The 15,133-nt window shown below is 52.9% G+C and overlaps 2 protein-coding genes across 5 annotated transcripts in view; one reads left to right on the top strand and one right to left on the bottom strand.

Annotated features, from left to right (window-relative positions):
• The window catches only part of Cgnl1 (cingulin like 1), a 147,066-nt gene extending 137,829 nt beyond the window's left edge, over positions 1 to 9,237 (bottom strand). The window contains exon 1 of one of the 4 annotated variants that reach the window (XM_060384808.1): positions 9,216 to 9,237. The gene's annotated coding sequence lies outside the window, so the exon portion shown is untranslated. Of the gene's footprint in view, positions 1 to 8,026; positions 8,149 to 8,293; positions 8,312 to 8,579; positions 8,603 to 9,215 lie in introns of those variants that run through there. The other 3 variants (XM_060384807.1, XM_060384809.1, XM_021645464.2) reach the window with 3 other exon arrangements.
• LOC110553510 (basic proline-rich protein-like) lies at positions 280 to 14,241 on the top strand. The gene is made up of 7 exons (XM_060386106.1): positions 280 to 372; positions 7,735 to 8,700; positions 8,811 to 9,047; positions 10,388 to 11,435; positions 11,888 to 12,049; positions 12,317 to 13,396; positions 13,805 to 14,241. Exons 1-3 carry the CDS (start codon positions 280 to 282, stop codon positions 9,042 to 9,044), a joined length of 1,293 nt encoding a protein of 430 aa, XP_060242089.1. The 3' UTR covers positions 9,045 to 9,047; positions 10,388 to 11,435; positions 11,888 to 12,049; positions 12,317 to 13,396; positions 13,805 to 14,241.
• Positions 14,242 to 15,133: the final 892 nt, after the last annotated feature.

Here is a 15,133-nt window from a genome sequence, read left to right as displayed (position 1 = left end):
GGGCATCAGGAAGGCTGAGAACTGCCCACCTCCTTAGTGCGCTTGTCGCTGTGATAAAACAGCCTGGCAGAGAGCAACTTAGGGGGAGAGGAGGTCTGCTCAGCCCAAAGTTCTGGGTCACAGTCCACCGTCGTCGTGGGGAGTCAGGCAGGACCTTACACCATCCCACCCACGGTCAGGGGCTGAGTGAAGGGTGTTAGGATCCGCACTTGTCCTGAGCCAACTTTCACCTGGCTAACAGTTCAGGACCCCCCTGCTTAGAGGATGGTGTGGCCCGCAATGGCCTGGCTCTTCTGCATTAATGAACCGTCCAAACAACCGCCAACAGGCAAATTTGATCTAGATAATTCCTCGTCAGGGCTCACTTCTGAGGTGATTCTAAATTGTGTCAAATTGACAATTAAAAGTAACCAGTAAAATGAGACAGGATGGGGATTCAATACCTCCCCCCCCCCAATTCCACCCCCCCTAAAAAAGGCTTTTCATGCCTGTTGCAAGCCCTAGGCCCTAAGGGGTGGGTGAGTCCTCCAGGGCTGAATGGAGCTACCTTTGAGGTTAAGGGGTTTCGCTGCTAGAAGCGTGGTTATTTATATGTAAATAGTGCAAGCAATTACAAATGAAGTTAAAGAGGGCTTAGTAGAGTGTAAAGAGGCTATTCCCGCTCTGGGACACCGCCAGGCCAACCAGAAGAACCAACAAACGTGAAATTCCACTCTTTGCACCCTAAGTAGGAAAGCAGGGGTCTTTATCACTTAGTCGAAACTCCCTTTGGTTAGAGATGGTAAAGAGAACTACCACCTTGAGGGAACACAGCTCAGGGCATCACCCTCTGCAGCCAGGGACTGTCTCAGAACTGAGACAGCATCCCTGACCTCTACCAGCTGGGTACCAATAACTGGGCACCACCCGCTGTGGCTACCTACTTCGACCTAGCAACAAGAAGCAGGCTGCGGCCCCCGCATTACAGATGAGGGAACCAACTCCACATGAAGAGGAATCTGCCAGAACCACGCTCCCGCTACCGGTACCTAACAAAGAGGACTTTCAGCACCTGAGACCAGGAAGCTCTTACCCTATAGCAAGATGAAGACATTTTAAGATTTAGATTACCAACTCCTGATTAAGAGTAACTAAAAAAAAAAAAAAACCTGCAGAAACTGTTTGTTTTTTAAAGACAGGGTCTTTCCTAGTCCAGGTTGACCTTGGGTTTATGACATAGCTGAGGATGACCTTGAATGTCTGATCCTTCTGTCTCTACCTCTCCAGTGCTAGAATTATATATAAACGCCACCGAATCCACCTGGCTATGCAATGCTGGCCATGGAACCCGCTCAGTAGTATTCTAACTGCCGTATTCTCACTACTAAGATAAATGTATATTGGGCTGTAGAGATGAAGGCTCGGTGGTTAGGACCGCTTGCTGCTCTTGCAGAGGACCAAGGGCTTGGTTCCCAGCATCTATGTCAGATGGCTCTCCACCAACAGTAACTCCTGCTCCAGCCAATCCAGCACCCACAAACCCAGACTTCAGGGAGAAGTATCCATGCCTGGAGAAGGCCACTGCTAGTTAAAGCTATGTCTAATCGCCCAGCCCCACCTCTCCCTCACCTCCTCACTTCCCAGAGCTTACACGAGGCCCAGGGAAGCAGGACTAAACTGGAGTGGACACATCTCAGGCAAAAACACCTAAATCCTAAACCAAAAATTCATAAACGAGGGAGATCTCAAGTTTGGTCAATGTCACCCTGGGGTCCCCAAGCAAACTATTCCCCCACACACATTTGATTCATTTACTTTATTCTACATGTATGAGTGCTTCGCCTACATGTCTGTGTACCACGTGTTTTCTTGCTACCCTTGGATGTCAGAAGAGCACATTGGATCCCTCAGAACTGGAGCTGCAGGTGGCTGGGAGCCACCATGTGGGTGCTGGGAACCGAACTTGGGTCCTGTGCAAGAGCAATGAATGCTATAATCCACTGCTATCTCTCCAGCCCAGTTCCTCTAACCCTCACCTCCCACCCCCACCCCACCCCAACTTTCCTGGGCTTCTGAGACTTGACTGGGACAGGGAGAGATGCTTTCCATTTTCCATCTGCAGCTGTGTGGTTCTGAAGAAGAATAGAGACCTCAAAAGCAAGCATAGTGGAGAATCAAAACTGTAAAACAAAATCTTTCTTCCAAACAAAATCTTTCTTCCAAAATAGACCCGTGGGGTTGGGGAACCGGGCTCAGCTGGTTGGGCAACTGACACGCAGGGGTTCCATTTCCCAGCACAGGATAAACCAGGCGTGGTGATGCCTATCCACCTGAAACCCCAGCACCTGGGAGGTGGAGGCAGGAGGATCAGAAGTTCAAGGTCATACTCTGCTACGTAGTGAATCTGAGGTAACCGGGGCTACAAGAGAGCCTGTCTCAATAGTAACAACAATATCGGTCTTACAGATACAAATTCTACAAAACAATGCCCTGAACCCTCATATACTTCACCCAGGGAAAGCAAAAATCCCTGCGATTGAACAGCAGGGCAAACTCCACTATAGAAATACCCTGGCTGGCAGCCTTGCTAGCCAGCCTATTCCAAATTCATAGAACATGCTCTGTGTTGCAATCCTGGATGCTCTGAACTCCCTTTTGACTCTTCACTAAGTCCCTAGCAGTGCTCCGTGGATGTGGGTCTTTTGGGGTGAGAATCCTGTGTGCGTGCCCACGGTGGTGACGGCCACTCATTTGCCAACCTGTCCTAGGCTCATCGGTAATGACAGTACTGTCGGGCTTGAAGCCCCGACTACCTACAAATTTAAGAGCTCAAAGTAATTATGGTGCAGTGAAGTTGCTTCGATTGCATGCATCCCATGAACAAGACTTGGACAGCGAACCTTCACTGTACCCTAGAAGGCCCAGCACTGAAGCTTCTTTTTCACTCTTGCCCAATAACCAATTATTTCCAGAACTCAGGGGTTTGCAGAGCTTAAAGAAATGCAGGAACAGTGTCTCTCTCTAACCCAGACTGGGCCCATTCAGAGCCTTCCCCAACAGCCAAATCTGCCTTCTCCTCTGAAAAATTAAGAAAAGAAGTGAAGGAAAGGAAGTCTGTGAAAAGTCCCTTGGACCACAAGGACACAACGGTTTTTGAGATGTTTATAGCTTCCAGGAGGGAAAAATAAATAAATTTATCCAAACTCAAGGGGACTGTGCCATTGGGGAGGGGAGCACTAAAATCAGAATGTCTTTTTTTTTTTTAAGATGCATGTTTTTATATGTATGAGTATCTTGCCTGCATGAAGGCATATACACCTCTGTGCAATGCCCAACAGAGGTCAGAAGACCTCGTCAGTTTCCATGGAACTAAAGTTACATTTGTGAGCTGATCTGTGGTGCTGGGAATCTAACCCAAGAACAGTGCGTGGTCTTACACACCAAGCCATCTCGCCACCCCCTGAAAACACGATGTCTTAATCAGCTCTGCTTAAGGCAGCAGCCATACAAAGAGCTGAACTCTGTAGTTAAGACTCTGAGGACTTGAGAACCTCAGCTCAGGCACTGGGGGTGGCCTCAGGGCCTGGAGTCTGAGATGTCAGGGTTGGAGCAGAGGAAAAGAAGGGCTGAGTGTGCAAACTGTCACTTGGATATGGTCAATAAACAAATAGTAACTACTGGGCTGAGGCTGTGGCTCAGTTGGTAGGGCTTGCCTGGCATTCATGAAGCCCTGGGTTCAAGTAGCAGCACTGCAAAAACAGGCATAGTGTTATTTACCTATAATCCTGGGACTTGGGAAGGTCAGGCTGAAAGTTCAAGGTCACCATAGGAACCTAGTGAGTTTGAGAAGATGGGATACATGAGCCCCTGTCTCAGAAAATAAAAAGAGTATTTTTGGTTGTGGTTTGGAGACAGCGTTCAAGTCGCCCCAAGCTGGCCTTGCTCTCAGCCCAGGCAGGCCTTGACCACGTTCTGACACAGCCTCCTGAATGGCTCGGATGACAAGCCCGTGCCACCGGAACTGGCATAGTAACTGGGAGGTCATCAGCCCTATGAGACACTACTTGGAAGCCTGAGGAGTGAGGGAGGCACGGCTTGCAGGCTGCTCAGAAGCCTTGTGTTAAAGCAGCCGCGGCAGAACGAGGCCTGAGCTCACTCACGGTCAGGCTCCACTGAGAGGCTGGCGCTCTGTCCTGGCCCGGTCACAGATGCACAGCCTGACCAGTCACCAACCGCCAGACAGGCCTGCCCTGTCCACGAAAGCTCTCCAGCCCCCTAAAGACCCTTCAGGATATTGCATTCTCCAGTGCGAGGCACCCTCTTTCTGCATGATGCCTGCCTGCTCCACCCCTCCTCCAGTCAGAGAAGAACCACAACTCCCTTACTTGAAACCCAGTGCGGAGTCCCAGTGAAATAAGCTGGAGCTTAAATCTCAGAAAGGGTTTCTTATGCCTTCCATCTCGACCAACTGCAGGGGAACAGACCTAGGGGAAGGAAGCCTGTGCCCTACACAGCCAGCTGCCCTGTGCCCATGAGTACCCGGCACACCAGAACCCACAGTCTGCAGATCCACTGCCCAGACTCAGGCTCCGTAAGGCAAGGGCTGAATCCTGTTGACCAAGAACTTGGCAGGTGGGACACAGCCCTGCCAGCAGCTAAGCAGCTTTTTAAATAGTTGCTCAATGAGTAACCAAAGAGAAAAAAAACAAAAAACAAAAAAACAGTAACAACCTGTCATGTGGCTGAGCAGGAAATCCCAGCGCTTGGGAGGCTGAGGCAAGGGGATCTCAGCTGAAGGTGAGCCTGGGCTATATAGAAAGACCCAGCTCCTACCATCCCCAGGCCACCTCTCTCTCTCTCTGTCTCTCTCTCTCTCTCTCTCTCTCTCTCACACACACACACACACACACAAAACATGGATAGGGGGTGGGGACATTGGCTTGGGGAGCAGAGGAAGGCAGGCACATGAAAGTAGAGGAGGCCCTGATGGGGCCTTTTTAAGTGTGGGGTGAGCATGCAGAGGTCAGAAGACAACATGCAGGAACCCATTTTCTCCTTCCACCTTGTAGGTTCCAGGGATCAAAAGCAGGCTTAACAGCAAGCACCTTCACCGGCTGAGCCATTTTACAAGCCCCAGTGGGGACACTTGACTGACACTCCTGCCAGCTTCCCACTTCACAAAGACCACTCAGCCCTGGTGCCACCCCTATAAGCACCCCTCCTCTCCCTACTCCTGCCCACCCCCACCCCCACCCCCCGGTTTTCTGGGTTCTCATATCATAATGTGTTTCATGATGACAGCAACGCCAAGTGCCAGCATAAAGTATGCGCTTGGGTGTCACCCAGGGAAATTTACCCAGTTTTCAATTCCCTTGAGCTTTTTTCCCCCTCCTTGAGTGCCAGCCTCTCTCTGTCTCTGCCCTTTAGCACCAGGACCAAAGGAAGGAAGGGAGGAAGGAAAGAAGGAAGGGAGGGAGGGAGGGAGGAAAAGCCAGCCAGACCTTTTAAAAAGGTTAATGACATCTTTTAGATAAATGAGTTTCAGAGGGAAAGAAGACAACATAAATTCCATCACTCCTCGCTCCATCAGCATGAGAAAGTAACTTCAGACACACACACACACTCTGGAAGCCATTATGCTAAGTAGCTGGTTAGAACAATCACAGCTCTCTACACAAACCATGGGTCCCTTCTGGAGGCTGTCCCCCTTCCCCTTCCCCTTCCCCTTCCCCTGGATGAAGGCAGCCCACTCACTGGTCCCATTTTCCTTCACTTACTCTCTTCTGGGACATTACAAGTGTTATCCCAGAGTGAGGAGGTGTTGTATAAACCTGTGTCTGGAGGAGAGAGACTGCACCCTCATCTCACAGGTAAATGCCACTCTTCAGGCGCAACTTTTCAGACACCAAGAGTTTGAGAGCATCTCTAGGTCAGCCTTGCTCCCCAGACGGAGAGGAGATTCACAGGTTTACAACCAGTCATTATGATGGTCTGGTACACACGCATTCTCGAATACACACACACACACACACACACACACACACACACACACACACACGGGTGGGGGATAATTTCTTATGGCTCTGTTCCCCAAAGGGTGAATTTGGGGTCAGGGGTCACCCTGGAACACCATGTACTCCATATAACCTCCACTCCTAAGCCAAAGCCAGTGGTCACACTTCTGGCAGCTGGACACAGCAACAGGAAAGGCCACCGTAGCAGGAGGAAGAGAAAGTAGGACAGACCACTGGAGCAAGCCTCTGTCATTTTTTTATTTTTCAAAATCAATGTCCTTCTGGCCCATGTTAGAGGTCAGAAGCAAACACCAACACCCTCACCAGGGCATCCTGAAAGGGCATCATCTTGACACTACAAAAACACAGCACACGAGGCCAGCACCTAAGGAAAAGGCAAAATCTGACTTGTGGCCATGTAGCAACACCCAGGAGGAAGATCTGTGAATACTTATTTAGGCCACCACAGAGCAGTAGTGATGACCGTTAACCTGGGGACAACCACGCTGGTAAAACATATGTGACCAAAGTCACTGGATTCAAACATATGCTCAGCCTTCTCCTTTGCCCTGTTATTTTTCGGATCACCTGACAGGTGAGCTCTGCCACGGCAAGTCCTTCACTCTCACTCGGGTGTTATTCCATCAAGAAACAAACACACACTGGCTCCAGACGGCTGGAGCACACATCAAAGATAACTCACAGACGCATACACGTGGGCACGAGTACCAAAGGGATCGCTTCACCTTCGGGAAAATCCCCATGTTTATGTAAACGCCAGAACTTCTGTGTGTGCGCGCGCCGGCGTGTGCGCGTGCAAGGAGGAGTCTACCAGAGCTCACCAAATCCTGCTTTCCTCTCCTTTCCATCTGAGGTCCTTTTCCAGATCACTTGGTCCTCCTCCATAGGTCAACCCTGTGCTATAACCTTGACTCTGGCAAGGACTTGAGATTTGAATGCCCACACTCCGAAAGTGCCCTCGGAAATATTTACTGTAAACAGAGTTAGGAACAAAGAGAACTTTTTTCTTGGGGGGGGGGGGGGAGGGATGGCACCACCTGCGGTCTAAAGTTGGCCTGCGGTGCCCACAGGCCCCCCTGGTGGAGAGCTGGCTCAGGAGCCCCAGTGCTCCCGACCGGTTCTCCTCAGGGAGCACCCAGAACAGCCGGGGCAGCTTCTGAAATGTTCCCACCGGCTGCCCCCAAGACCCCTGGAATCGGGGTGTGGGCAGGCGGTTGGGGTGCCGGGGTGTGTGTGAAGGGACCCCACGAAGGTGAGAATCTTTTATTAGGTTTGTTTTTAAATCCCACGAGGTGCGTAGCCCGGTTGGCAAGCCAGGTCCTTTTTTTAAAAAGAACTCGTACAGTATTTTGAGCAGGGCACCCCGGCTTTGGGAGTGTTCTCGGGGTGAGAGGGCACGCACACAGTAAATACACAAGTTCTTTTTAAAGAAAAAAAAATTCTCTGTAAGTCCAATAGCGCAGCCAGGCACCTGTCTGGAAGCCAAACGGTGATGCAACTTGGAAAAAGTCCCCTCGGAAGGAGAGAGAGAGAGAGACAGACAGACACACACACAGAGAGAGAGAGAGAGAGAGAGAGAGAGAGAGAGAGAGAGAGAGAGAGAGAGAGAGAAAGAGATGTTCTGGGGGGGGGGTGAGGGCTTTCGGGGTGACCTGCCTGGTCAGCGCAGTAGCGCTGGGGAGCAGGACGGAGGAGCCGCCACCAGCCTGTTCCGTTTGAGGAGAGCTCGCTGAGCCCCAGCGCTGCAGGGAAGGGCAGGGAGTGCGGTGGCGCGCGGGGCTCGCCAGCCGCTGGCTCGGGAACCCCGCACCGGTTCGCCCCCGGGCGCTCCGGGGTGCGGGGCGCAGGGTGGGCGGCCGGCGGGCGCCTCCAGCCCCGCGGGAGCCGAGGACCGCCGCCCGGGCTGGCTGAGCACTGCGCAAAGCCGCGGGGAGCCGGAGCCGGAGCCCTCCCGGGGCAGCGCCGGGCCCCCGGCGGGCCGCGCGCACCCTCCCGGCCCCGAGCCCACTCACCGTCCGCGCCTCCCGGGTCCCGCTTGCGCCGCTTGCCCGCAGAGCCGGGCCGGACACCAGCGGCCGCCGCGCCGCCAGGAGGCCCCGCCAGCCCCGCCCCGCCCTGCGGCCGCCCGCGCGCCCGCCCTCCCGGGAGGAGGAGCGGCCGCTCTGCGTCCCGACCCTCCCGGCCGCCCCTCGCGGGCCCTCCCGGGAAGCTCCCCGGAACCCTGTCCCGTGCGCGCCCTCCCCAGCACCCGCTCCCCACCCTGCAGCTCTCATCCTCACCTCGACCTCAGCGCTCCCCATCCACCCCTCCTCCAGGAAGCCTTCCCTGTTTCGCAGTCCCACCCTACCCCAGATCTCACCCCAGCCCGCACACCCACCGTCCACGCAGCCCCGTGGACCAGCCCTTCACCTGGAGCAAACCACAGTGGTGGAAAGGCACGCAGCGATGCCCAGGAACTAACGCCGGGCCCGTCCCTGAGGTCACCCCGGTAGCAGACCTGGCATTAGACACGAGATCTCAGGCCCCAGTTTCGCTCTTTTTTTTTCCCAGGGAAGGTGGCATTACCGGGCCAAGCGTGAGGGCCAGAGCAAAGCCTTGCCATTCCCAAGCCTCGGGACACTGGTTTCCGCGGGTTGTCGTTCCGAGGAAAGAACTGCAGAAACGTCACGTGGCCTCCACTGTTTCAGTAAGCAAATGTTTACCGGCGTGTTGGGTGAAATCAACACTCAAAAGATTCAGTCGCTCAAAAGAGCAACGAGAAAAGATTGCGAGAGGTTAACAGGGATTCCTCTGTAGGGAAACCACGCAGCAGCAGCGGAAGAGAGACTGCACGGCGAGGAAAAGCGTTCGCGCACGCAGTTACGAGCGCTTGCTGCTCGGGCAGACCCGGTTCAATTCTCAGCACCCGCAGGACAGCGCCCAAAGCCCTCAACTCCAGTCCTAGGGGATCTAGTGCCCTCTTCTGGCCGCCTCGGGCACTGCATATATGTGGTGCACAGACGCACAGGCAGGCCAAACACCTACACATAGAAGGTAAATATTTTCAGGTGATCTTTCAAAAAGAAGAACACAAAGGAGGCAGCCACCCTCCCTGGAGCCCTTCGGAGGACTTGATTCTCAGACACAGTCTTGATTTACCAGGCATGCGCCACCCGCATTCAGTGACGAAGGCAGCCTTCATCCCTTCGTCCCCCTACTTACAGGTTTTTATGATTTTGTTAAAAGCTTGATCGCCTAGTTCTCGAGTCTGGGATCTGTAGACGACAAAACTGCATGAACAGCGTTCCTGGGCAGGACAGCTTGGCTGCCGGAAGGCACCGGGTTTTGAGAGCGTCTGGAGGGTGGAACTAGGCAAACTGGCAAGGGAGAGAGGCTGTGCTGGATGGGGGGGGGGGGGGAAAGGTGTCAGATAACACAGGTTAACCACACCTCAGACACCTCAGAGCAGGCAACGGAGCCTACAGGCACCCAAACGGCCCCGAACCCTGGGATTGGCAGAACCATGCAGTTCAGTAACTAGCCAAACCAGGAGGCTTACAGAAGGAAGCGCTGTGGGGAAGAAAAGTCCCAGAGAGCTTCTAAAGTTGGTGACCGGATGTGTGTCCTGGAGTAGAAACAGAAATAGGGCCATAGGAAGTTTGTTGTTGTTGTTGTTTTAAGATCTGTTTGTTTTATGTCTGTGTGTGCCTGAGTGTATGCATGTGTCCTGTGCATGTGCAGTGCTCACAGAGACCAGAAGGTGTAGGATCCCCTGGAGCTGGAGTAGTGGTTGAACATCTGATGGCAGCAAGTTGTTTATTTATTTGTCTGTTTACGGCAGCTGATTATGTATTTATTGCTTTGGTTGGATTTTCAAGACATGGTTTCTCTGTGTAGCTCTGGCTGTCCTGGACTTGCTTTGTAGAGCGGGCTGGCCTCAAACTCGCAGAGATCCACCTGCCTCTGCCTCCCGAGTGCTGGGATCGAAGGTGTGCGCCACCACTCCCAGCTTGAAGCAAGTGCCCTTAAGAGCTCAGCCATCTGCCCAGTGGGAGTGGCTGTTTCTCTGAGAGCTACTGGAGTTCTGGAGAACTTTGCTGGGGTAACTGTGGCCAGCAGGCTGGTGTGGTGGAGAACCACATAAGAGCTAGGCCAGGCACAGTGAAAGGAGGGTGAAGTGCCCTCACTCAGGGCCAGGAGACGGAAGGCTCACCCAGGGAAGAAAAGGGAGGGTGCTGAGAGGCTCAGGGGAACTGGGGACTCTGAGGGAGGAGAAGGCTGGGCCACCCGCCATTCATCTATTCCCACGGGGACCCCTGCGGGCGTCTGCAGACAGTACATTTCCTAATCACAGAAAAAGCACTTTCCCAGCACGCTCCCTTCCTCCCCAACAGGTAGTAGTCTGATGATGACAAAAATAAGGTGAGTGGTTAGGGGAGACAGGAAGAGGAGGAGAACCGGATGGACTCTTCAGAGAAGCCCTGCCTCTGCTGTCACTACAGATACTCAAGCCCAGCCAGCCTGGAGGGGAAGCAAGCCTGTGCTGGCCGTGCCTCTGATACCTGAGCCTCGCCTTTCCCAGTATCTTTACTTCGGCAGAAGACTTGCTTGGACTGCTGTGATAGAACCTGAGAGGGGATTTTTGTGGAGTGGGGGTGGAGTGGGGGGTGGAGTGGGGGAGCTGTTTGTTTTGTCAGTGACAGCAATTTGCCTAAAGCAAAAAAATTCAGGAAGATGAGTAGAATAAACAAAAATAATCACCTCTTTCCTCTTCCAGAGTTTGTGAACATGAAACGTGTAGCGCCAAAATATTCAGCTAAGGATGGGAAGGCAGGAGCAGCACGGCCCCCTGGAAGGGCCAGGGAGAGGAGGCTGCTGAGGAATGCTCATCCCTGGCCCACCCTCTGGAGGCTTGGGGAAGGAGGCTAGCCCAGAGTGCTCCAGGCAGTGGCTTGTTCTGCTGAAATGGGGAAGGAGCACCCAGGGAGAAAGCTGGGCCTGGTGGGAGCCCCTGGGAAGAGGTCTGTGTCTGGAGCTATGAGCAAGACGCTGCCTTAATCTGACTACCCTGGAAAGGGAGCTTTGAGACAGGGCTTGGAAACAGGCATAGATTTAGGAAGCGGCACCAGGAAGCAGGAGTGGGGAGCAGGAAGAGTGAGGCAGGGAAGGAGGGAAGGCCAGCTTTCGGGTATGCTCAGGAGGTGGAGGGTCTACACAGTGAAGACCTGCCTCTGCTCCCCACTGGATGTTCTGAGAGACGTGCCAAGGGGCTCCCCGGGATCGGCAGCCAGATCCTCGGGAGGTCACAAGATTTCCTCGGGACTTCAGGGAAGATGCTCCAGGGTGCTCGCTCCACTCTGAGCTATACCCCTGCTGCTGAGATTCCTTCCCATCGAGAGACAAGAACGAAGTCAACCTTGTTTCCTAAGGTCCCAATGACAAGTGAGGCACAATTCTGCCAAAAGTTGACTTTGGGGTACCACTGGAGCTTACTGGGCTTCCTTACAGAGCACAGGTTGGGGGCACGCCTCCCAACCTCGCCCCTGGAAAGCATTTACCCAGTGCAGATGAGAGCTCCCTGTAGCCACAGAGACCGGACCCCATCCTGTATACTCTAGTCCATCCCCAGTGACTTGTGCAATTAAGGCAAAGTTAGGTACAGTGAGGAGGAGGAGGAGGTCGCTGGATACTCAGGTCTCTGTGGGTGGTGTATCAGTCAGCAGGTCCAGCTGGGACAATCCTTTTGCAAAGGGGCACAGCTGAACTCCCCAAGACAGAGGACAGTTGCTCACAGCAACTCCGCACTCTACTGTGCTGAGAGGCGGAAGTGCTCGCTTGAGGGAGGCGGCAGCAGAGCCTGGACCTGTTTGCACACAGGACTTGTTTCCCGACAGGCACCCCAGGGCCCACGACTCCCCCGGCATACGGCAGCCAACAGTCTCTTTCGGCACCGTCTCCTACCAAGTGGTCACGGTACAGCGGCACGAACCGTCTCCCCGAAAGTGGCCAGAGGTCAAATCTCCAGCTAACTCGATGGCATGCTCTTCTGCCCTCCAGTAAGAGCAGCCATCTTATCTTATTATACCCACTCCATGGGCCTGGCGAAGAGCCAGGGACAGGCACACCTCTGTCTAGACCATACATACCCCTCATACGAACAGTCTACACCACACTAAGCCCTCAGAGAAACAGCCTCAGTCTTGGCAGCTGGGGAGATGGCTTAGTGAGTAATAACCCTTGCTGTGTTAACATGACTTCTTAAATTCAAATCACCGCATAGAAGGCCAGGTATGGACATGAGCGTGTAACCCCACCCTGTGCAGGGCACAGACGGGATTGCTGACTGCTGGGCTGCCTCCGGGTTCAGCAGAAGACCCCATTTCAAGAGAAGAAGGCAGAGCGTGCTAGAATAGAACACTCAACATCCTCTGGCCTCCACAAAGCACGTGGGAGTTGGGCTGACTAGTTTTTATGTCAACCTGACACCCGGGCTAGCGTCACTTTGGAAGCGGAAAACTCCGATGAGAAGATGCCTACACCAGATCGGCCTGTGAGAAAGCCTGCGGAGCATTTTCTTGGTTGATGATTGATGTGAGTCATCCAGTGGGTACGACCCCTGGGCAAACAGTCCTAGACGATATGAGAAAGTAAGCTGAGGAAGCGTTGGTGAGCAAGCCGGTAAGCAGCACCCCTCCATGGTCTCAGCACTAGTGCTCGCCTCCAGAGTGCCGCCCTGAGTTTCTCCCTCACTTCCTCTGTTGATGGGCTGTGACGTAGAGGTGGAAGGGAAATAAGCCCTTTCCTCCCCAGGTTGCTTTTTGGTCATGGTGTTTTATCACCAAACTAGAAACCATAAGGCAGACACATACACTAATAGCACACAGGCATACACCCAGTGTGTGTAATCTCTACTCCTGAGCAAGCTGAGGCAGGAGGATCACTTGAGCACAGGCGTTAAAGTCAGCCTGAGCAACAGAGCAAGATGCTCACAAAACAAAACAACCAGCCTTTTGGGTTTCTCTGTGTAGCCTTGGCTGTCCTTGGCTGTAGACTAGGCTGGCCTCGAACTCACAGAGATCCGCCTCCCAAGTGCTAGGATTAAAGGGGTACACCACCACCACCCTGCCCCAAACCAGTCAGTTTTAAACTCTCATTTCAAAGTGTCCTCTCGTGTAAGTAGCGTGAGGGCTGGGATGGAGAGATGGCTCAGCAGGTAAGAGCCCTTGCTTCTCTTGTAGAGGACCTGGATTCGGTTCCAGCATCCATGGCAACTCACAACCATCTGGAACTCAAGCAGCAGAGGTTTCAGTGCCCTCTTCTGGCTGCCCTGGGAACTGCATGCACATGTGCTCATGGATAAATGCAGAGTCTTCCTTGGGTAGTTAGCCACCTGAACACAGCAGGTATGGAGAACATGTAAAGAATGAGCAAAAGACACGTACTGGGAAGGGCCCAGGGGAAGGGCGGAATCTAAGGAATAGTGGTATGCCCCAGGAAACCTCGGAAAAGCAGCTGTGTTTGTATGTCCCGCGGAAGGGCGCCCAGAGACAGGCACACTCTGGGAGAGGCAGGAGGCAGGAAGAGTGCAAGGCACTCTAAATGTAGGACACCTTTGTCACAAAGTGAGGCTCACTCTAGAAGGGATGGCCTTCTCAGTGGCCTCTGCAGGACCAGCACCAGCGTGACACACATTTCCTGCACAGATATTTCAAGCTTTCGTATTCCAAGAGAAACTGAGAAAATAGATTGGGGACATCAAGGGATTCGGCATGGCTGAACGTTTTGTTGATTTGTTGTTTGGATACAAGCAGGGCCTGCCCTTCTAGAAGCTAGGCTTCCTGCCTCAGAGGCTCAAGAAGAAAAGGGTGTCCGTGTTCTGTCAGCAGAGAGAAGTCTGAGCCTGAAGACAGCAGCTTACAACCGGCACCTCAATCACCCCAATCACCCCCAAACACCACTGCTAACCAAGGAAGACGCACTTGATAAACATTATCCCCCAGTACAGCAGCTATGTCAAAACACACAGGGACATGGGTCCCCTTTCCGCTGTACCTTGGCTGGAGCAAGGACAGCTCAAATGTCAAGATTAAAAACAGTGAGTTGGAGCATTTAACAAATTTTTGTATTCTCTGGGTCATATTAATTAACTATTCTCTGGGTTGCATTGTTTGCTAAAGAATGTGATGCCTGCAGTCTATGCAGGTTGAGACCCCAAAACTAGATAAACATGTTTTGATGTGGCTTCTTTTAGCCAGGACTGCCGAGGCCCTTTAGCAAAGAAGTTCTAGAACGCGTTCTTATAAAATGTGTGTCAAATGAAAGGAGCAGACTGGACCATTTAGTGGCTAGGCTTCAAATAATGAAGTTTAATTGGTCTTCCAGAGGTAGGTCCGCGGCTTCAGGCTGGCCTCAAGCTTGCTCTGTAGACAACGATGACCTTTAATTTGAGCTTCCTGCCTTTGCTTTCCAAGCGCTGGGATTATAGACTCATGTGACCACACCTGGTTTGGGGGATGTTGGTGACAAAAGCAAGGACCTAAAGCACGCTAGGCAAGCACTCTGCCTCCCCACCCGGGTCCAGCCTCAGCCCAGTCCAAGTACTTTTTGCAGACCTAAGTATAAGGACTGTGACTCAGTCTGCTCAGGAGTGTTGGTCCACACTGACGGTCATGGGAGTAATGATCACAGCGAGGAAACTCAGATTTCTTGGGCAATTTGAGGAACGTCACATTCAGTATCCAAATCTCTGAACAACTCCAGGAAACAGATGTTCTGTTCTGCCTTTGTGTTGTTTGTTTTCTTTTGTTTGCTTTACAATAAGGACAGAAGTCAGGATGCATACACCCAGCAAACGCTATTCCTCAGCCCACACAGAAATGTTCTTATCTCCACCTTGCTGGTGAGGGAGCTGGGGCTCAGGATAGCACAAACTCATCCGGGATCACATCCCTGGTACGCGACTGCAGGGTCAGAGGTCGAGACCCCGGCCCGCAGTCAGAGCCTCGCGGAAGACTCCTTCTCATCTCACATTACTCCTGCACTCTCCGTCCAGCGCTCCCTGATGAGAGACATCAGGGCCTCAGCCTGGGTCTCACGAGTCCCAGGCTGGGACCATATCTCTCTGTGCGCTTCAGGCTTCA

This window comes from Meriones unguiculatus, chromosome 6, assembly GCF_030254825.1.
Source record: "Meriones unguiculatus strain TT.TT164.6M chromosome 6, Bangor_MerUng_6.1, whole genome shotgun sequence".
Classification (NCBI taxonomy): domain Eukaryota; kingdom Metazoa; phylum Chordata; class Mammalia; order Rodentia; family Muridae; genus Meriones; species Meriones unguiculatus.
This window is presented reverse-complemented; position numbering and strand designations above follow the sequence as displayed.